The 24,103-nt window shown below is 41.7% G+C and overlaps 1 protein-coding gene across 6 annotated transcripts in view; it reads right to left on the reverse strand.

The window, feature by feature from the left end:
* LOC137333016 (synaptotagmin-like protein 2) overlaps positions 1-24,103 on the reverse strand; it is an 86,966-nt gene that overhangs the window by 43,700 nt on the left and 19,163 nt on the right. For 4 of the 6 annotated variants that reach the window (XM_067997091.1, XM_067997088.1, XM_067997093.1 and 1 more), the window contains exons 2-5: positions 20,771-21,262; positions 16,703-16,854; positions 3,634-3,754; positions 1,310-1,412 (exon numbers count right to left, since the gene is read on the reverse strand). In XM_067997091.1, the coding sequence (XP_067853192.1) occupies positions 1,310-1,412; positions 3,634-3,754; positions 16,703-16,854; positions 20,771-20,892 (498 nt within the window). In that variant the 5' untranslated portion in view covers positions 20,893-21,262. Of the gene's footprint in view, positions 1-1,309; positions 1,413-3,633; positions 3,755-5,882; positions 6,051-16,702; positions 16,855-20,770; positions 21,263-24,103 lie in introns of those variants that run through there. The other 2 variants (XM_067997090.1, XM_067997092.1) reach the window with 2 other exon arrangements.

Raw genomic sequence — 24,103 nt, forward strand, 5'->3', positions numbered from 1 at the left:
ATAGCCTGCACCTGACAGCATGTGCTCAAGGGAATGTCTGCAGCTACCTGGGTGAGAGTACAATGAGAATTCATCTGCAGCATATCTAAATCTTTGTGTTCTTTCAAAAGGAGAAACATGCACACAACCAGAGGCAGAGGACCGCCATGGCTGCAGGAATGGCTAGATATAGGCCCGAGTAGGTATGAGGAAGAAGCTCTGCAACTCTCGTCAGACACACTGGGGAGACTGCGGTAGATGGAGAAATTGGAGAGTTATTAGGTTCAGATTGGTAATGGAATTGAGTGCTTACAGAACTGAGTTTTTTGCTGTCTGTAGACATTCCAACTACTGAAAGGCCTTCTCTCAGCCACATCTTCTGATTCAGAACTCAAAGAGTGCACCTTCCTTAAATAAATGTCCTTTTATGTCCCTCACAGGTGCTGAATGCTTACAGAAAGAAGTATCTGACAAGCAGTCTGGCATTTCTAGAGAGCTCATTTCTCCAACTCCCTCACAGTATCTTACTTGTTCAAGCATCAGCTCCCACTCAGGACAGTACTGAGGGCAGTACTGAAACAGAGGGGATATTACTGGGTAAATCACAAAGCACCAGTGAGCAGGAAGGAATGATGAGGAAACAATGTCTTTTCCCTGCAGGGACCAGAAGAGGCTGCCCTTGAGTGAGGAGCCCAGACTAACATCTGAGAGCCCATTCTTTAAAAGATCTATGAATTAGGAGCATAGATCTCATGTCAGGCAGTGGAGACAGTCTCTTCTTGTGGTGCAGATACTGAATAAGTTGGAGGAGTCCAATACAATGCAGGTGGAGTATGGCATGTGACTAACACCCTTGAGACTGTGACAGTCCAAGTGATCAATGCAGCCTCAAGACATCAGAAAGAGGCCCCAAGGGTAGTTGTCAGTTCCAGAATGGCAGCAACAACTGCTTCCATAGATTTCACGAAGAGCACCCTAACTCAAGAGCTTTCACGACTTACAGCCTCCTCACACGCAGAAAGTAGCCAAATAAACTTGTGTCCACCATTTGCAGGTTGCAATGAACGGATGCAGTTGGTGCTGCTTCTTATAGCAGTGACAATGTGCCAGCATTAATGCAGCCCCCTCCAATGCCAACACAGCTTCTGGTCTGGGCCTGGTAGTCTTTTTATGTGCAAGGGACATAGCACTGCAAGGACGTCTGCATCACAGATAAGTGCCACCTCAGTCCTCGATCAGTACAGTCACAGGCACAAACCTCAGTGAGGTAGATCAAGTATTTGGAGATTTCACCGATAAAGCATCTACACGCCAATATTGCCTTTTCTACCTGAATGTCCTGTGGATACCCTGGCTTCACTTTAATTTTCCGCCTTGCTGTGATTTTTTCTTCCTCACTTTGAGATTCTTCAGTAGTTTCGTCAGTTGAAACACTACAAAAAAAGACACACACACATATATTGGGATCACAAATGCTGATATGCAGATGGGGAGGTCAGGTCACGCCAAGTTAGCTGCAGTTGTGGCCTCCTGAATCACAAATTCATTAAGTAGTGGAAGACTAGCAGGAGGTCATGTTCTGTAGTAAAGGCAATATTACTTGCTTGATCAATTAACAGTTCTGTAAAATTACATTGATTTCCACAATTGTGCCCTGCTCAGCAGCATAACTCTTCCCTGGCCTTAACTGAATGGGCGCATTACCCAGAATTCCACCCCCTCTTTTTCCTTTTCTGAAAATGAAGGGCACAATGATAACAAAAAAAACACTTCAATGAATCCTCAAGATTCCTTTGCCCAGTAGAGCTGGCCTTGATGCTGCACAAGGTCAACATGTGAAACCAAATATAGAATCATAGAAAGGTTACAGCACGGAAGGAGGCCATTCGGCCCATCAAGTCCGTGCCAGCTCTATGCACGAGCAATTATCTGGTAACTGGATGAAGTGTAACTTAAGCTTGTTTGCAAACACGGCATAAAAATATATCTTGTGACAACTGCACTTAAATATTGACCAAAGCCTGTGTTAACAAGGGTGTGTAGATGCACCAATGTGTACCATGAACTGCCAGTCAGCAGTAAAATTACCTTCTCTCCATTTACCTGGCAGGAATCATCCATTAATCTGCATTGAGCTACTCAAGCAGTAAATTTAAGGGTGTTTTGCAAGCAGCTAACAATAAGACTCCGAGAAAGATAAAGAGAAATTAACTGTTAATGAATTGTTTCGGGGTTTGGGGGGGGGGGTGGAGGGAAAGGATATTGTTACAGGCCCAGATGATCAAACATTTCACATATCACCAACAATACAAGCCTTTATGGGGGTAACATCAAGGGAGTATTTTAGAAAGAAAGATAGTCAGACATAATTCTCATCATTACTGAGGAGAATTTTTTTCACCCAGAGGGTGGTGGGGGTCTGGAACTCACTGCCTGAAAAGGTTGTAGAGGCAGAAACCCTCAACTCATTTAAAAAGTACTTGGACATACACCTGAAGTGCCATAACTTACATGGCTACGGCCCAAGTGTTGGAAAGTGGGATCAAGCTGGGTAGCTCTTTCTCAGCTGGCACGGGCAGGATGGGCCAAATGGCCTCCTTCTGTGCCGTAACTTTCTATGATTCTATGACCATAGCAATGACCTTTGCAAGTAGCTTGATGCAATTTATATCACTCACACATGGTGAAACTTTTGTTGCACAAAATCTTTATTCATGAATACAATGCTCTTTTAGAAGTGCCACACCATTTATGTGACTAAAGTCAAATTCTGTAATAACAAAGGATTACAGGATTTTTTTAATGGTTTTTAAGAAATCACATTCTGCAATCAAGTCAATTTTTTTCTTACATGACATGTGATTGAGATTTTTTTTTAAACTGGTACTGGTATTTGGAGATCAGAGTTCTTTGTTTTTTCTTGAAAGCTGAAAACCAGCAGCCTTAACTAGGCATGTACATTATCTAGTTTACTCTCCACACAAACCACTTAATTATTAACAGACGGGCAGAAATTAATCTCTGCACAAGTCTGAGCAAAACCACTGGTCAATAGGATACAAGTTCACAATTATAATACACCAAATAAAAAATATGGGGTATTATAATAGGAACAGCACTTCCCTACAGGGGGTGGGGGGACAATTAAAGAAAGTCAACCCAGACTACTCACACTCTCAAAAAAGGAACCAGTTTAAAAGCAGAACAGGTGGTGGAAGAGAGATAGGAAACCCAGAGACAAAATAGTATAAATATAAATAATAAGGACTAATTTGCAGGGTTATGGGGTGGGGAGGGGGGGGGGGGGGCGGGTGGAGAGCTGGGGTGTGGGACTAAAATGGACAGCTCTTTCAAAGAGCCGGCACAGGTACAACAGGCCGAATGGCCCCCTTCAGTGCTATAAGATTCTATAATATGAAGCTTCAGTTTTCTAAATTCCCTCCCTTTAACTATAGCACCAATGAACGTTGAGGTTCAGTTCCATCGACAACAGCCCCCTGGTACCTCACTCAAATGGTCATCTTCACCTGGCCGAGACAGCCAGTGTTAACAGGCTAAATCATGAACACTGAGCTTAATCCTAGTCCTTACCCACCATCCCCACAAGCGCACTTTCTACCAGGAGACACCTGATAGTGATTGGGGAACACTCACTGTTGAGACATATTTGAAAATTGTAACCTTGTATATTCATTCTTTGCAGTTTCAGGCAGGGTTGGGATAGGGAATGATGGAGTCAGATGAGCTTGCTGTGATTCAGTCTTCTCAGTAATGTCTGTAAACAAAAAAATAAACGTAAAAGGTAACATAGAACCATAGAAATTTACAGCACAGAAGGAGGCAATTCAGCTCATCATGTCGTTGCTGCTGGAACAAGCATCCAAAACAAAATAATACTCATTTTGTTCATTCCCGATACTATTTTACACCTTCTCCCTCTTCCTCCCCCCACAATTTATTTTTTCAAAAACCCACAAAAAGGGCGAGTGAGCAAAGTATTGCTTAGTGTAATACGGAGCTACACATCAGACAAGAACAGGATTGGGCTCAGCTGTGATAATCAAATAATCTGTTAACATGCACTGCCAAGCTATAAACACACTAACCACAGTTATTACAGTTTTCAGCCCTTAAGTGTTTGCAAATATCAAATTTCAGTTTTAAATATTGCCAAAAATTATATTTTCAATAAACCATATTTTATTGAATATTCCCACCAACTTCGTAAATTTGGCTTTTTAAAACTGAAGGCAACTGGTCACACTTTTCCTTTTAATGATATTTAATCCTACTCTCATTTCACAAACTTAGGATTGACATTGATCCATTTTTTTAAAAATTCATTCATGGGATGTGGGTGTCACTGGCAAGACCAGCATTTATTGCCCATTCCTAATTGCCCTCGAGAGCCACCTTCTTGAACCGTTGTAGTCCGTGTGGCGAAGGTTCTCCCACAGTGTTGTTAGGTAGAGTTCCAGGATTTTGACCCAGTGACGATGAAGGAACAGCGATATATTTCCAAGCTGGGATGGTGTGTGACTTGGAGGGGAACGTGCAGATGGTGTTGTTCCCATGTGCCTGCTGCCCTTGTCCTTCTAGGTGGCTGAGGTCGTGGGTTTGAGAGGTGCTGTCGAAGAAGCCTTGGCGAGTTGCTGCATTGCATCCTGTGGATGGTACACTGCAGCCACTGTGCGCCGGTGGTGAAGGGAGTGAATGTTTAGGATAGCGAATGGGGTGCCAATCAAGTGAGCTGCTTTGTCCTGGATGGTGTCGAGCTTCTTGAGTGTTGTTGGAGCTGCACTCATCCAGGCAAGTGGAGAGTATTCCATCACACTCCTGACTTGTGCCTCGTAGATGGTGGAAAGCCTTTGGGGAGTCAGGAGGTGAGTCACTCGCCGCAGAATACCCAGCCTCTGACCTGCTCTCATAGCCACAGTATTTACGTGGCTGGTCCAGTTAAGTTTCAGGTCAATGGTGAACCCCAGGACATTGATGGTGGGGGATTCGGCGATGGTAATGCCGACTAGATGTAAAAAGATCACAAGATTAAACATTATGCTTACACTGACAGCTAATGGGTCCCTTATTTAAGGCCCTCATCGGGACTGAGTGTTGCAGGGGGTCAGTACACTACTCTTTCACCTCTAGGAACTGGATTCACATCCAGCCCGGACCGATAGATAAAAGCCATCTCCCCCTTCTAGCTTCAAGGGTCATATGTGAAATTAATTTGTGGTGATCACAACCTAATTTCTAGTGAGCATGAACAAATTGTATAAAACTTGCCAAATCAGGACATGCTGCCAGAAAGAGAGCACATGGACGATGATAACTTACAACTACACATCTCATACAAGGAAACATCCAGGGCACGTTACTCGAGGAGCACCAGATACCAAGCAGGAAAAAAAATTAGTGTTTCCAGTTACCTGCCCTATCAAAGAGGCAATTTTGATGAGGTTTTTTAAAGTGGGAAGAGAGGTAATAAGGCATAGAGAGCTTTAGAAAGAATTTCAGCATGGGGGGGGTGGGGGTGAGATATGTGGTGCTGATGGCGCTGCCACTGATGGAAGGAAGGGAATGCAACACTGGTGCTTGAGGTTTTTATTAAAAAATGAAGGGGCAGCAGCTTCTACTCAGCAACCATCATATGCTATAACCAATCTAGGATACTACAAAAGTGCTTAATCCACAAGGAGATATTGATCAGCATTTGGGGGGGGGGGGGGTGGGAGCGATTTAAAAAAAAAGCTGTGAGCAGGTCACCTTCCCATCCTCGACTGCAGAACAGGAGGAATCCATGTGCAATTTGTAGAAAAGTAGTACTGGAGAGCAATTACTTCCAGACTTATGACTAAAATACAACAGAACCAATGGATTGCAGTTAGTGCACAGAAACCCACCTTCTGTTAAAACAACTGTTAGTTACATTATCACCTTCTTCAGCCTTTTGCTCCTCGCTCACATTTCCACCCATCCTTTCATCTCAGGCTCTATTCTAACTGCATAGGTCAGAAAACAGAATGCAATGTATCTAAATTACATAGAGAGATCACACTAAAGTCACCGCTCAATATGATAAACATGGTCAGTGGAAGAGCAAAGACATTTGATCAAGATATGCAGAAGAAATATTCAGCAATACTTGTACAAGTAAAATTGAATAAACTACTACATTATACATGCACACAAAAAAATGCCTGGCACTGAGGCCGTAATGTAATCTCAGATTATGTTCCATTCTCTTTACTGTTTAATTTCTTGAACTAAAATATCACGTTCCTCTTCCTCTTCCCCCTCCACTTTTGGAATTGGCTCAAAGCCTCAAACTCACCATCAGCTAAACATTATCCCAGTTTATAACCTGAATCTGTACTCCCAGTACAATCCACAATTGTTTTCTTAAATCATTTATATTGTGAATCATTTTGGCTTAAAATAATTTGAGGGATGTCAGTGTTGGGAACAGAAATAATTCCCACTGTGGACTTTTCATCTTCAGTGTGAAAATTTATTTTTTATATTCATGATTGCAGGAATTGCCGGGATTGCCCTTTATACTGTGCGTACCTGTCTCTCTTCCCCGTTCCCTCTTCTCCCCCTTTTCCCTCCCACTCAGCTAATGACATCAAGTTTTCCGTACTATTCAAATTCATGTTATTGATTTAAGTTTCTCCTCTTTGCTTCTCCCACCCCTCCCAAATACACAATATCTGAACCAGCTGAATAATGCATTTGAACCCAGAACTATATTGGTTCTAAATTGCTGGACTATAAAATTGCTGGACTATAACTTGGTGTTGTAAAATTGTTTATATTGGTTCTAGGCAGCCCCTTGAATCCAACATCCATGTTTTAATTTCCCCCTCTTCTATCATCTCCATAGAATTGCTTAATTAGTGTTAAAACGAGGTTGATTCAGTGAATCATCCTCTCTCTAAAACAATCCTGTGGAGATCCATCCCAGGATTTAAATTCCTCCATTTCAGTTTAGATGAAGTCATCTGATTCCCACAGAGGCGTAAGCCAATCAAATAATAGGAAATGAGTTAATATTTGTGTTGGCATGGTTACAAATTCAAAATCAACTTTCCATTTGATGATTTTCAAGCAGACAAAAGAAGTTAAAATAGTATCTCTAATCTGTCTTGCCTAATAGTACGTACCTAAGCAAACAGAAAGATTCCTCCCAAATGTCCTTGTATGTTACATATTAATGCAAAGGGTATTTTTGGTTGTAAAGGGTGAACTGTGCTCTGATAGACCATGTCTAGTACATGCATCAGGCCTATTCTGTTACTGACTTAGGTGTGCTGGACATTGAATAAACCTCTTACTACATTGCTCAATTAAGCCTCCCAGGTTAGGACAGCAAAATGAAGATGTAAAGCTCCCTTGACTGTGTCCAGATATAAAACTTCAGAAGAGCATTCTCTACTGTACTAGCATGACATTCCCACTTACTGTGGCTTTTCTCCCAGCCTGAATTTGGTGATCATTATTAGGCAGTACTGTACTGAGGATTCAGACCCACTAGGAACTGGATAAAATTGTCCCAAGCCAGAGAATGGAGTTTGCAGTCACCATTTCACGGTGAGGGGGGCGGGGTGTGGTGGAAGGGGGAAAAAAAAAGGAAGGCCACTTGTTCTTGGATCATGTTGAACTTGTCATGAATCCACATTCTGGAGGTGAGAGGAAAGTGCCATTACCCACTGTACAACCCACATACTGGATGATAATGAGCAGCCTATGTAAGAAGAGGAATGCAATCATTAGTGCTCATTTTTGCCCTTCATTTACGCACAACCTTAAATAAATATGAATATAAATGCAATTTTATTTCCTCTGTCCTTCTCTCCCCCCCCCCCCTTTCTGAAAATGAGGACTCATGCTGGGGTAGGGTCATCAACCCTCCAGAACTGTCCTAGAGTCTCCAGGAATTAAAAATTAATCTCCTGATCACTGCTGCAAGCAACCCTGGAGAAAAATAATAGGGGCATTAAAAAAAAGTCCCCCACCCCCCAAACTCCAGTTGTAGTGTCTGGAACACCACCCTGGCCAACTCATTCACCACATGCTAAAGATCAAATCTGAGGGTCTTCCTAGTCTTTGTTCTACAGAAGACAGTATACTTACCCACTCAACGATTCAGGAATGTTTTAAATTCTGCTGTCCTGAGCACCGAGAATTATTGTAATTACATATGGTGGGTTTATTCCCTATCCTTTGGCTTGAGGCAGATATCCAAACCGTTAAAGTTGTGATTGCCCAAGATGGTAACCCATATGAAATTGCAGTGAAACGATGCCGAGGCCTTGCCTGTTTGCAAAATGCTGTCCAACTGGTTTGGCCTGTCGTGTTGCCACGCACGCTTTAACAGAGAAGAATTATGCACTACTGTCAAATGGTGGTCGATAGTTATCTGAGCTTTATTGGAAATTAGTGATTTTTTTTTAAGAAAAAAGAGACTGGTTCAGAAGCATTAAATATCTTGATGACAACTATTGTAGAATTAGATATCAGCGAGGCATTCAAATCATAAGGAATTTCTCATTTGTTTTTTAAAAAAATTATAAGACTGAGTCTGCATTTTTAAGATAATATTACAAAGTAGACATTGCTAATCATACGAGCAAAAGCTCCTGGGATTTCAAGACGATGTCACATTGACAACAAACCCATTTTGATTTTATAAAAAAGCTTTGAAGTTTGAGCTGAAAAGCACTTAATATCCATCCAATTCTAATACAAACATATGTGAGGGTCATGACCATTCTGCCAAAAAGATCAGTCACTATGTTTACAAAAATTCACAGTTTCTAAGAAGCAATTCCCTCCCCCTCCCACACAAAAAAAACAGAACCAGAAAGATACTGAGCTTCATATAAAGGATGCAGTCCCATCCTAATATTAAAGCCCTTACCCTCTATTCCCAATCCTGTCCATTTTCTTTTTACATGCAACTCATCACATCCCCTGTAACCAGTGCGTGTAAAATCATTTTTTCCTATGCTCCCTTTTAATTCTGATTATGTGATTGTTGCCATCTTGCCAACCAGTGGAAACATTACATTACTATTTACCCCATCATAAATAATGCTCCACCGGGTCACCCACTAACCTTCTCAGTTCTAGTAAAAAGACCCAATTTCTCAAGTGTCTTCATAAGTGTAACCCCCTAATTCCCTGAATCCATACTGCACTTTTTCCATTGCTTTTATATCTTTTCTATAATGAGATGCCCAAAACTGTATACTGTACTCCAATTGCAACCCAAAGGTCTTGTACAGTTCAACATTACCTCCTTGCTTTTACATGCAAAACCAAAGATTCTGTTCGCCTTCTTTATGGCTTTCTCTACTTGCACTATCTTTAACGAATTGGCACGCCAAAATCATTCCGCTTCTCTAAGCCACTTAAAATCTTACCATTTAAGGTTTATTTCCTTTCCCTACTCTACCAAAATGTAATACTTCACATTTGATCTGCATCTTTGGACCATTTCTGATGAGTGACAAAAAGTGGTTACACTAGTCAAATGTGATTTAAAAAAATCTGAAATAAAACATAAAATCCTATAAATGCAGTGGGTCTTACAGCATCTGAAGACAGAAAAGGCAGACATAGTGACTCTTTATTAGAACTTTGATATTTGGAGGAGGAGTTTCCACTTAAAATGTCAAGATCTGTAATTCATCATTTTAAGTGGAGACTCCTCCCAATATCAGAGTTCTAATGAAGGATCTCCACTCTTCAAATGCTGACAGAATAATTGATCTGATTTGACTTGTACTTCCTCCTATTTTGTTTCTATGGGAACAATTGCCAATACAACAGTTACTCAGGCGCAATCAATCTTTCTGATTTCCTTGTTATTAACAAACCAGCCATGTTGCATTTGAAAAAGGTGGAATCATGTACAGAAGATTTAATTTGACAACAAAAAATGGCCTGCCACTTCATTAAGAGCTTGCCCTTTAAAACGATGCATCTGGTTAGACTATTTATTGCATCAACAATTAAGCCTCCTTCTCTCTTCCCCACCATCACCCTCCTTCTTGGGTGGGGGGTGGGCGTGATAATGGGCCAGAATTTGCTGTCAAAATAACAGTGAGGCTAATGGTGCTCGCTGTTATTTATACGCAAATGGTACAGCAACTTCAGGTAAGGGGCAGATGTGCGGTTAAATGCCAATATCCAAAAGCTGCTGTCACAAATGGCATCTTCCTATCTGCCTCACCATTGAAAGGTGTGAAGTTGCTGTATTTGAGCGGTAGATACGAACTAAACGCGCCAGGGAAAATTAAGTCTCGTCATTTCAAGTGCAAGTACCCTTTTAACGACATGCTAAGTGATAAATTACAGCCAATCAACCTCTCAGCACTGAAAAAAAATAACTATTTCAATTGTGGAGTCTCATTCCTTCCTATTAATTGTCGTTGGAGATTTTTAAATGTCTCATTTAGACCTTTAAAACTTTATTTTTTTTTAAAAAAAAATTTCCTTTGTCTCTTTTTTCTCTTTCTCTTAATCCAATCTTTCTTTCCCTCTTTATCTCTCTTTCTGTACCTGATTTAACATTGAATTCACAGACTCTAATTTATACTTCCTTCTCAGTCCTTGTACTGTTAATTTCACAATCCTTCGATCGGATTAGTTACAGTTGCTTGCCCTGTTCACTCAGGTCCCAGGTGCTCGGTTTTCCACACTGCGCCGTTATCAGCTCACACTTTCAGCAACTAGCCACGCAAAAAAATTTTAAAACCTAAATGCGCAAGGGCAAGTCTAACTAATGGCAAACGCCGTTAGATACCCTGCTACAGCAAAATTTGGCCCAATATGTATATTAACTTCATAGAGAACTAGGATGCAGGCATCATAGCTGAAGATAGTCTTATTTTGCTCCAAAACCATGGCTGGTGATTAGCATTTTTCAGCATCCTTCCATTGAAATATTCCTCCCTACTTCCCCGGGAGAATCTCCACAATATGCATCACTTTCTTTTAGTATTGTGTCATCTGCCATTTATCTGCCCAGTTCCTACATATCAGTTGATCTAATAGTCTGACCCACCCAGATGTCCTTTGCAACTGTCCCACCTGCAAATTTAGACAAACTGTCAGATTTTGGGATTTGCCCATTTTTTAAAAAAAAATTCATTCTCGGGATGTGGATGTTGCTGACAAAGCCAGCATTTAATGTCCATCCCTAGTTGCTCTGAGAAGGTGATGGTGGGCCACCTTTTTGGACTGCTGCAGTCCGTGAGATGAAGGTACTCTACAATGCTGTTGTTAGGTAGGAAGTTCCATGATTTTAGCACCACAATGTTGAAAGAACAATGGTATTTGTCCAAGTTGGGAAGGTGTGGTACTTGGAGGGGAACTTGGAGGTGATGGTGTTCCCATGAACCTGCTGCCCAAGTCCCGGTGGAGGTCGCAGATTTGGGAGGTGCTGGCGAATTGCTGCAGTGCATCCTTTAGATGTTAAACACTGCAGCCACGATACATTGGAGGTTGATGTTTAGGCTAGTGGATGAGGTACTGGTCAAGCGGACTGCTTTGTCCTGGATGGTGTCAAGCTTCTTAAGTATTGTTGCAGCTGCGCCCATCCAGTTAAGTGTATTCCATCACACTCACGACATGCCTTGTAGGTGGAGAGGCTTTGGGGAGTCAGGAGGTAAGCCACTCACCACAAAATACCCAGCTCTATTCGCCATGGCATTTATGTGGTCAGTCCAGCTGAGTTTCTGATCAATAGGGACCACCAGGATGTTGACAGTGGGGGACCTAGTGATGGTAATGCCAATGAATGTCAAGGAGAGGTGGTTAGGCTTTCTTTGGTTTGAAATGGTCATTGCCTGGCATTTGTGTAGCTACTTGCCACTTATCAGTCCAAGCCTAGACGTTGTTCAGGTCTTGCTGTACGCAGACATGGACTGCTTCATTATCTGAGGAATTGTGAATGGAGCTGAACAGCGAACAGCCCCACTTCTGACCTTACGATGGAGGGAAGGTCATTGATGAAGCAGCTGAAGATAGTTGGGCTGAGGATGTTGCCTTGAGGAACTCCTGCAGCGATGTCCCAGAGCTGAGATGATTGGCCTCCAACAACCACAGGTCAGGAATGATTCCAGCTACTGTACAGTTCTCCCCCTGATATTCACTGACTTCAGTTTTGCAAGGGTCCCTTGATGCCACACTTAGTCAAGGGCAGTCACTCTCACCACTGTTCTGGATTTCAGCTTGTGCCCATGTTTAGACCAAGGATGTAATGAGGTCTGGGGCCCTGTGGTCCTGGCCAAACCCATACCAAGCATTGGTGAGCAGGTTATTGGTGAGTGCTGCTTGCTTGCACTGCTGACAACACCTTCCATTCTTTTACTCATAATGGGGAGTAGGCTGATAATTGGATTTATCCTGCGTTTTGTGGACAAGCATACCTAAGCAATTTTCCACATTGTCAGGTAGATGCCAATGTCGTAGCTGTAGTGGAACTTCTTGGCTAATGGCACAGCCATTGTTGTTGGAACAGCCAGGTTGTTGTTGAAGCCTGTAGTCTTTGCTGCGTCCAGTGCGCTCAGAATTGGCTGAAGACTGGCATCTGTGATGGTGGGGACCTCAGGAGGAGGTCATGAAGGTACATCCACTGGCTACTTCTGGTTGAAGATGCTTGCAAACTCTTCAGCCTTGTCTTTTAAACTCACGTGCTGGGCTCCACCATTATTGAGAATAGGGTTGTTCATGGAGCCTCCTCCTCCAGTTAGTTAATTAATTGTCCACCACCATTCACGACAATGTAGCAGGACTTCAGAGCTTTGACCTGATCCACTGGTTGTGGATTACTTAGCTCGATCTATAGTATATTGCTTTCGCTGTTTAGCATGAATGTAATCCTGTGCTGTAGCCTCACTGGGTTGGCAGCTCATTTTCAGGTCCGGCATGCTCTTCTGCTCTCCCAGGGTTGGTTATCTGGCTTGATGGTGATGGAGGAGCAAGGGATAAACAATGGAAGGATCAAAATTAAAATGCTACTACTAAGTTTATCTCTCAAAGGGTTAAATTCACTGAACAGAAATACTGAAGAATCTGTATTAAAGATAAGCAAATCAGTATGTGGATTGGTGCTTCCCATATACCACTTTAGTTTCTCTTCCTTACCCATTATATCTGGATGCATGAAATATCATCCCATAATCAGGTTGAGACAGTAAGAATCATTAATTAAGACCAAACAGGAGATTGGGCAATTATGTGGGTGTGACAGGGGAAGCTCCTACCAAAGTGGGGAGATGGGGGGGGGGGGGGGGGGGGGAGTAAAGTAAGAGAAGCCAGTTTAATTGGCAGCTGCACTAGTCAACCCCACAAAAGGGAGAAGGGATGGTCAGAGGGCAAGCCTAATGGCTTCCTGTCCAGCAAGGGGACAGAGGAACACATGGTTTGACTTATAGGGAGAGGTTGGATAGACTGAGACTTTTTTCCCTGGAAAGTAGGAGGTTTAGGGGTGATCTTATAGAAGTCTATAAAATAATGAGGGGCATAGATGAGGTAGATAGTCAAAATCTTTTCCCAAAGGTAGGGGAGTCTATAACCAGGGGGCATAGATTTAAGGTGAGAGGGGAGAGATACAAAAGGGTCCAGAGGGGCAATTTTTTCACTCAAAGGGTGGAGAGTGTCTGGAACGAGCTGCCAGAGGCAGTAGTAGAGGCGGGTACAATTTTGTCTTTTAAAAAGCATTTGGACAGTTACATGGGTAAGATGGGTCTAGAGGGATATGGGCCAAGTGCAGGCAATTGGGACTAGCTTAGTGGTATAAACTGGGCGACATGGACATGTTGGGCCGAAGGGCCTGTTTCCGTGTTGTAAACTTCTATGATTCTATGGTCAATGGCAATGTTGATGATCTGTTGAGAGACATGTACTGGAAGTGAGCAAAACCTCCTTTCGATGGGACTGGTCAGGGTCAACGGAACTGCTGACTAAAAAATTGGTGATTAGCCCACCAGCAGCGGGTAACGATATGGAATGAAGTTGAAGTAATGTGAGATTTACCATAAATGTTACTCTGCTCACTTAAATTGCAGAATAAACCAGTTTTGTTGAATTATATCAGCCTAGTCTCTCTATTAAATCAATCTGCCTTTCAGAAGATTGGAGAAGCACACAAGATTACAGTATATAGTTCATATTACAAGGAGTTTCATTGTAATTATGCCCAGGGGTCACACTATCATGACTAGATATTGGGCAGTGAAGGTAAACTCCTGACCACGAGGAAAGATTTTCCAAAAAACATCAAAGTTAACAGTATTTTACAGGTAGATCAGTTAAAAAAAAGTTAAAAGCAAGGTGGGGCTCCTCAGAGGTGAGGATCGTCAATTTGTAGATGATGATCAAAAATGGCAAAGGTATTTAATAAGTACTTTGCATTGGTCTTTACTAAAGAGAAAAGGATATCGAAGAGGAGGTGAATCCTGAAGTGGTTGAGAGAGAGATGAGCAATATTATGATGGATGAAAGAAAAAATTTTAGATGCCAGTTAAGCTAAAGGAAGAGAAGACACCGGGGCTACACAGGATCCATCATAGGATCCAGAGAGAGAGACAAGGAAGGAAATAGCTGAGGCCTTAGAAATTATATTTCAAAGCGCTGAGTGTGGATATGTGCCAGAACACTGGAGAGTGGTCAATGCAGTAGCCATTTTTAAAAATGGAGACAGAGATAATCCAGGTAATTATTTGCCAGTTAGCTTAACATCTGTAGTTGGGAATTTTTTTTTAAGAGTCTTGATATAGATATGTGGTAGTTTCCCCTTAAAGAGAAAATAAAAGTAGTCAGCACAGAGTTTAAAAGGGATGATCATGCTCAACAGACCTCAGAGAATTCTTTGAAGAGGTAAGAAACATGGAAGATAGGGGAAATGCAGTAGATGTGGTGTACATGGACTTTAGGAAAGCCTTTGACAAAATACCATAGACGAGATTAGTAAAGAAGATTAAGGGGTATGGAATTAGGGGGAGGATAGCAAACTGGACTAAAAAGTGGTTAAAAAGGAAGAAAACACACAGAGTGTTGGAGTTAAGGGCAGTTTTCAGAATGGTTGGAAATGGGTGGTGGTGTCGCACAGTGTTCAGTTCTGGGGCCACTTCTGATCACGGTGTATATCAATGATTTGGATATAGGCCTAAGACAGAATGATGTCAACATTTGTTAATTTTTAGACGACCAAAGGACGCTGCAATGGCATATTGATAAGATGGGGAAATGGGCCAAGAAGTGGCAGTTGAAGTTCAATTTCAGCAAGTTTGAGGTTATGCATTTTGAATTAAAAATAACAGCAGCAGCAATTATACTCTGAATAGAAGTAGGCTTGGTGCTGCGGAAGAGTAGAGTTTTGGAGGTACAGGTTCACAGAACATTAAAGGCAACACCTTAGGTTGATAAGGCTGTAAAAAAAAGGCTAATGGAATTCTAGCGTTTATCACAAGAGATATAGCATATAAAAGTCAAGAGGTAATGAATCTATATAAAAGCTTGGTAGGACCTCAATTGGAGTGGTGTGTGCAGCAGCGGGCTCCACACTACAGGAAGGATATCGAGGCTTTAGAGAGAAGTTGCAATGCTGACTCACTGGGATGCTGCCCTGTACGAGGAAATACAAATATGAAGAAAAGCTTAATTTTTTTTTCCTCATTAGAACAAGAGATTACAAGACAACATGAAAGAAATGCTTAAAATTCTGAAAGGATTGTAATGGTAGATAGAAGCATACAGTTTCTAATAGTTGAGGCGCCAAGAACGACAGGCCATAAATACAAGTTTAAATGGAAGAGATTTAGAACAAGAGGGCAGGAGAAATTTCTTTACATGGAATTGTGAGGCTATGGAATTCACTTCCAGGGTTAGTGGTTGAGGTAGAAACTCTCAATGTTCAAAATTAGAATGGATAGGTGGATGAAGGAAAAGGGGTTGATGGGAAATGATGGATATTGTAATTAGAACTATTTGCTCACGTAGAAAATAAACACCAACATAGACTGATTGGCCCAAATAGAAGTTACAACACAGAGGCAGGCTATGTATTCTATGGATGCAGGATCTGCCTACAGGAGAGATCAGTGATGCTGAACCCAAAAGAAGATCTCAAGCAGATCTGAATTTGCAACAGAAATTAAACCAACCTTACACATCAGGTTCATAACACACAAGATGTTTTTTGGATGAGATGTCAAACCAAGTCTGCCCTCTCAGGTGGGCGTAAAAGATCCCATAGCACTATTTGAAGAGCACTGTCCTGGCTAACCTTTATCCATCAACCAATACCACTAAGAGACACGATCTGGTCATTTACCTCATTGCTATTAGTCGGACCTTGTTGAATGTAAATTGGGCTGCGATGTTTCCCTACATAACAACAGTGACTACAATTTAAAAATACTTAATTGGCTATGAAGCACTTTGAAATGTTCTGAGGTTGTGAAAGGTGATATATAAATGCAAGTTCTTGCTTTCTTTCTTTTGTATACGGATACCCTTTTAGGATTAGGTAACAATTCAAATGAAAAACAAAATTTTTTTTAAAAGGCATACTTCATAAGGATTGTAGATAATATATAAAATTACATTAAAATGCATTATTGGTCACTTTAGCCTGTATGCATTGTACAAAGTTAGAATATTGAGGGGTTGAGTGGATTAATTGATCGATGCCTCTGCAATAATTTACCGTGCTTTATGGGCTTTTCCCTCCTTATTGAGGCCTTGATGAGGTCCACTCCTAGTAAAGAATTCCGGTATCGTTTTGCTTTAACTTCATCAAACCACTGTCCAGTAACCAACTTCCTTCTCTTCTCATCTTGAATGGATTTCTGTGCTGTCCTAAAGAAAGAGCAGAGAGGGTTTTCAAACAGACACTAAGTGCTCTGTAACCTCACATCAGGGATTAAATTCCAGTGTCAAGGAATCTTCTAGCCAAGCAGGTAGATTTACAAAAGGACTTGGTGTGAAGGAGGAGGAAGGAGTGGGGCAAAGAGAAGGGTGGGGGGGAACTTTTTGCAAGTGTATTGCCACAACTAGTGCAATAGTCAATCACAGATCAAAATTCATAACTGAACCTTGGCTACTTTGCTTTTGAAACTCCGAGAAGGTTTCAAAAGAGTCAACTGCATACACGTTTTTTGATCTATGTAATGGTGCAAACTCTCTATTTATTTAGATTGTTACAAGGCCAAGTGCTAAGGATTGTCATGAACAGTTCCTAAAGGGTCATCTCCCATCTGACCACAGCCAATTGGGAGCCAGGAAACAGCTTCACAGACTAGACTCCCAAATGTCGTCATATAAATGTTACACTTTTAAAGATTTCACTCGTGGTTGAAAAATGATCTCAGTTTGGACAGATTTCAAACTAACATTTTAAAAATCATGGGCCTAGAGTTTCTGCTTTGGGCACAATCGGTACCAAGTAATAATGACACAGTAAATTGCTTTAAAAGAACATGATTCTTGGGTCACAGCTGGGAACGCGTCAATAGTACCTTTCTGGGACCAGGGATAGGACGACAATGGGTAGGGTGACCATGGGTGGCTTTCTCAGCATTGAGCCAAGAGCCAGATCTTAATTATTTAAAACGCAAAAGCACTTGCAATGTAATTGCTCAACACTGGTAAACAATAAGTGTAGGCATCTGAATTCCTACAATGCTAAACGTTATAAAACAAAATAGCTTTACATAATCATTGCCTTGGTTATCCTTTTAAAGCTTAAAACAAAAGAACAAAAAAAGGCTGCCGGGGACCAACATTTGACAGAATTCCCTACATCATCAAATTAAACCTTTGATCTTTGAAACAGGAGTGATTTTTTGACAGGGGCCCATGCGGGGGAAACTAGTACTGGCACAATGTTCCAAATGACCTCTTACTGTGCTGAAATTTCTATGGATTAGACTTCTTCCAAAAAGATTGTCGACAACCTAATAACTCAATGCACTGCATGATGTGTAACTGAGCTATACAGACCAAGATAAGCAAATTGAGGTGTATTCATAAGCACGCGCACACACACTTGACGACATCAGATGATGTCTTCACAAAGAAGGATACAAATAACCTGCTCGAAATGTTAGGGAACCAAGGGTCTAATGAGTGAGGAACTGAAGGAAACCAGTATTAGTTAAAAAAAAAAGTGCTAGGGAAATTAATGGGGATAAAGGCTGACAAATCCCCAGGGCCTGATAATCTACATCCCAGAGTGGTGGTCATCTTCCAAAATTCTATAGACTCTGGAACAGTTCCTACAGATTGGAGGGTGGCAAATGTAACCCCACTATTTAAGAAAGGAGGGAGAGAAAAAACAGGTAATTACAGACCAGTTAGCCTAACATCAGTAGTGGGGAAAATGCTAGAGTCTAATATAAAAGATGTGATAACAGAACACTTGGAGGGCATTAACGGGATTGGACAAAGTCAGCATGGGTTTATGAAAGGGAAATCATGCTTAACAAATCTGCTGGAGTTTTTTTGAGGATGTAACTAGTAGAATAGATAGGGGAGAACCAGTGGATGTGGTCTATTTGGATTTTCAGAAGGCTTTTGATAAAGGTCCCACACAGGAGGTTAGTGTGCAAAATTAAAGCACATGGGATTGGGGGGGAATATACCGGCATGGATTGAGAATTGGTTGACAGACAGGAAACAGAGTAGGAATAAACGGGTCTTTTTCCAGGTGGCAGGCAGTGACTAGTGGGGTACCGCAGGGATCAGTGCTTGGGCCCCAGCTATTCACAATATATATCAATGATTTGGATGAGGGAACTAAATGTAACATTTCCAAGTTTGGAGATAACACAAAGCCAGGGTGGAATGTGAGCTGTGAAGAGATTGCAAAGAGGCTCCAATGTGATTTAGACAAGTTGGGTGAGTGGGCAAGGACATGGCAGATGCAGTATAACGTGGATAAATGTGAGGTTATCCACTTTGGTTGTAAAAACAGAAAGGCAGATTATCATCTGAATGGTGATAGATTGGGAAAAGGGGAGGTGCAACGAGGCCTGGGTGTCCTTGTACACCAGTCACTGAAAGCGAGCATTCAGGTGCAGCAAGCAGTTAGGAAGGCGAATGGCACGTTGGCCTTCATTGCAAGAGGATTTGAGTACAGGAGCAGGGATGTCTTACTGCAGTTATACAGGGCCTTGGTGAGGCCACATCTGGAGTATTGTGTGCACTTTTGGTCTCCTTATCTGAGGAAGGATGTCCTTGCCATGGAGGGAGTGCAAGGAAGGTTTACCAGACTCATTCCTGGGATGGCAGGACTGACGTAAGAGGAGAGATCGGGTCGACTAGGCCTATATTCACTAGAGTTTAGAAGACTGAGAGGTGATCTCATTGAAACATATAAAATTCTAATAGGACTAGACAGACTAGATGCAGGGAGGATGTTCCCGATGGCTGGGGAGTCCAGAACCAGGGGTCATTGTATCAGGATATGGGGTATGCCATTTAGAACAGAGATGAGGAGAAATTTCTTCACTCAGAGGGTGGTGAACCTGTGGAATTCTCTACCACAGAAGGCAGTGGAGGCCAAGTCATTAGATGTATTCAAGAAGGAGATAGATATATTTTTTAATGCTAAAGGGATCAAGGGATATGGGGAAAAAGCAGGAACAGGGTACTGAGTTAGACGATCAGCCATGATCATTTTGAATGTCGGAGCAGGCCCGAAGGGCCGAATGGCCTACTCTTGCTCCTATTTTCTATATTTCTAAAAGATTCCATTCAAAAATGTTTGCTGGTGCATCTGCAATATACTACCAACATTTTTGTTTATATATATATATATATATATATATATATATATATATATATATATATATATAAAAACACCACTTTCATGCTCAATTTCCTAAATTATAATTTAGGAAATTGAGCACAAAAGACTAGGGAAAATTGTGATGGATTAAGATGACAACTGAAATTAGAAGTGGTTTGGCCTGCAGGAATTCTATGCTTCAATTGAGAGGATTTTTAGATATACATTCGTTTGGAGTCAGTAGTAATACCTCAAATCCCTCCGAGGCCTCGGCCCTCCCTATTTCTCTAACTTCCTGACCCTCCAAGATCTCTGCACTCCTCCATTTCTGGCCTCTTAGGCATCCCCGATTTCCTTCGCCCTACTGAACCTTCAGCATCTAGGCCCTAAGCTCTGGAATTCCCTCCCTAAATCACTATGCCTCTCCCTTCTCCTTAAGACGCTACTTAAAACCTACCAAGGCCTGTCCTAATATCTCCTTGTGTGTCTCTGTCAAATTTTGTCTGATAATGGTCCTGTGAAGCGCCTAGGGACGTTTTACTACATTAAAAGGTGCTATAAATTCAAATTGTTGTTGTTATATGTGGGACCCATATAACCCAGCCATCCATGTTAAACCTAAACCTGTATACCAGTCCAAGGAGGCTGGATATGGCCAGCAAGTAGATAAAAGGTAGTTTCAATGTGCATCATAGCACATATTGAATTCCATTACATTGAGTCAGCTCCAGTTCACACTATTTCATTGTCAAACTATCCATATGGGTGGGTTTTAAGTGGTGAAACCAAATAAGGCCAAATTTTCATGCCCAAGGTAGCATAAATTCAAATGAAAATTGTAATATAAAGCATAAACAATGTAGCAAGGACCCCCTGCAAAAAAACTCCAGTTAAGACCAAAGGCTTCATTTGTGTTCACAAAACAATTAAATATTTTTTGTTACAGCTGCTTAGTGAATGATGGCTGTTAAATAAGTGTCTCACCTGATTCGTTCACTGTCTTTTTTCTTGAGTTCAGAATCCCTCTGAATTACCTTCAAGACTGTCTGATACTCATCTTCCGTCAGGAAACTGAGGTCCAGGTTACTATCCATCACTCCCTTCATTCCTTATTGCATAAACACGGTGGGTGGCAGCACAGAAAAGAACGCAAACACGTGCCCAACTCCTGCCACTATTACTGGATTCACAGACAATCTTCAAACCAAACCTGCACGAGAGTTTATTGTGTAAGCAGTTAGATCAAAAATTCCAGTAATGGTTTTCCAAAGAGAATCAATATTTTAAAATAAGCTTTAGCCTTTTGGATGAAGGTTAGTAAGTGTCCATATCCAAGCGTCATAGGGCTTTGCTTCAGACGAAAGGGACTTGAATCAAAAAGTCAGTAGATTTCCACACGAGAGTTCGTGCCTCTGTAAATGGTGCACAAAAGATTATGGTCATCAGCAGCTTCAGAGAGCAAATGGATGGAAGCACCTACAGCAAGAGAAACAAGTAAAGATTACTGCTGCAGCATAAATATATTAGGCATGTACATCATGCCTAATGCCTAATGGATGACAAGCAACATCTCAGTTTAACCTCAAGTCAGGAACATACTGCTCAACATAAGACACAACAAGAATGCATTAGATGTTCGTTCCACAACTTCTACAAATACATGAAGGGCAAAAGAGTAACTAGGGAGAGAGTAGGGCCTCTTAAGGATCAACAAGGTCATCTATGTGCGGAACCATAAGAGATGAGTGAGATCCTAAATGAATATTTCGCATCGGTATTTACGGTTGAGAAAGGCATGGATGTTAGGAAACTTGGGGAAATAAATAGTGATGTCTTGAGGAGTGTACATATTACAGAGAGGGAGGTGCTGGAAGTCTTAACGTGCATCAAGGTAGATAAATCTCCGGGACCTGATGAAATGTATCCCAGGACGTTATGGGAGGTTAGGGAGGAAATTGCGGGTCCCCTTGCAGAGATATTTGAATCATCGACAGCTACAGGTGAGGTGCCTGAAGATTGGAGGGTAGCAAATGTTGTGCCTTTGTTTAAGAAGGGCGGCAGGGAAAAGCCTGGGAACTACAGACCGGTGAGCCTGACATCTGTAGTGGGTAAGTTGTTAGAGGGTATTCTGAGAGACAGGATCTACAGGCATTTGGAGAGGCAGGGACTGATTAGGAACAGTCAGCATGGTTTTGAGAGAGGAAAATCATGTCTCACAAATTTGATTGAGTTTTTTGAAGGGGTAACCAAGAAGATAGAGGAGGGTTGTGCAGTAGACGTGGTCTACATGGACTTTAGCAAAGCCTTTGACAAGGTACCGCATGGTAGGTTATTACATAAGGTTAAATCTCACGGGATCCAAGGTGAGGTAGCCAATTGGATACAAAATTGGATTGATGACAGAAGACAGAGGGTGGTTGTAGAGGGTTGTTTTTCAAATTGGAGGCCTGTGACCAGCGGTGTGCCTCAGGGATCGGGACTGGGTCCGCTGTTATTTGTTATTTATATTAATGATTTGGATGAGAATTTAGAAGGCATGGTTAGTAAGTTTGCAGATGACACCAAGATTGGTGGCATTGTGGACAGTGAAGAAGGTTATCTAGGATTGCAACGGGATCTTGATAAATTGGGCCAGTGGGCCGATGAATGGCAGATGGAGTTTAATTTAGATAAATGTGAGGTGATGCATTTTGGTAGATCGAATCGGGCCAGGACCTACTCCGTTAATGGTAGGGCGTTGGGGAGAGTTATAGAACAAAGAGATCTAGGAGTACAGGTTCATAGCTCCTTGAAAGTGGAGTCACAGGTGGATAGGGTGGTGTAGAAGGCATTCGGCATGCTTGGTTTCATTGGTCAGAACATTGAATACAGGAGTTGGGATGTCTTGTTGCAGTTGTACAAGACATTGGTAAGGCCACACTTGGAATACTGTGTACAGTTCTGGTCACCCTATTATAGAAAGGATATTATTAAACTAGAAAGAGTGCAGAAAAGATTTACTAGGATGCTACCGGGACTTGATGGTTTGACTTATAGGGAGAGGTTGGATAGACTGAGACTTTTTTCCCTGGAGAGTAGGAGGTTTAGGGGTGATCTTATAGAAGTCTATAAAATAATGAGGGGCATAGATAAGGTCGATAGTCAAAATCTTTTCCCAAGGTAGGGGAGTCTCTAACGAGGGGGCATAGATTTAAGGTGAGAGGGGAGAGATACAAAAGGGTCCAGAGGGGCAATTTTTTCACTCAAAGGGTGGTGAGTGTCTGGAATGAGCTGCCAGAGGCAGTAGTGGAGGCGGGTACAATTTTGTCTTTTAAAAAGCATTTGGACAGTTACATGGGTAAGATGGGTATAGAGGGATATGGGCCAAGTGCAGGCAACTGGGACTAGCTTAGTGGTATAAACTGGGCGACATGGACATGTTGGGCCGAAGGGCCTGTTTCCATGTTGTAAACTTCTATGATTCTATAATAAGTTCAAAAATCACAGCCAGGGAACAAGACTAAGTGGAGACAAAGTGGCTTCTCCTCCTAATATAGACAAGGTATTTTCACAGCTAGTATGACTCCAGATTCTCGTCATCTTACAAATATAACATTCTCCTCCATACTTTATAAAAAGAGGAACGTCACACTGAAGATTCACAGCGTACATACTGATGCTTTAAGGGCCTTTTGAATATAATCCAAATGTAATGAAGCAATAACCAGCTTGTGATAGTATAATAGTAGAGCTTCTAGATTTTACACCTTAGGAGGGTCCTCCTCCCTACATCCGCATTTGCGTTTAAATCAAAATTTAAATCCCACTGATACTCCAAATCATTATTTCCTAGGATCGAACTGTGAAACTCATTCCCCCTAGTCTCCTTCCTCCAACAGTCTTCAGCTTCTAAAACCTAGCTTTATCACCTAACCACTATTTTTTGATTTACCTCAGCTTTTACTCTCTTCGATCTTCATGGTCCTGCAACTTAAATTTTGCAGTAATTACATACATTGTACTTAAAAAGAAAAATGGCCATTGCAGGGTGTTTGAAGAGTCATTTGAATTTTTACTCTACCTGGATTTACTTTGGATGAGAGGTTGGCAGGCTGCCAAACCTTCTGCTATAATGATGCTTTACAAAGGCACACAAGCATAGCCCTGTAAGATTTGTCCTCCATTTCTCTATCCTGGAGGGGGCAGGGGCAAAGAGAAAGAGTAACTATCCCCTGCTCATAGGCTCTAGTCTATAGCACGGCTGAGTGTCACCACCCCACATCATGTCGTGCTAGAACACCAAGTAATAGTAACAGTACCCATATTAGTACTTCATTG

Source organism: Heptranchias perlo, chromosome 15, assembly GCF_035084215.1.
Source record: "Heptranchias perlo isolate sHepPer1 chromosome 15, sHepPer1.hap1, whole genome shotgun sequence".
Taxonomy (NCBI): domain Eukaryota; kingdom Metazoa; phylum Chordata; class Chondrichthyes; order Hexanchiformes; family Hexanchidae; genus Heptranchias; species Heptranchias perlo.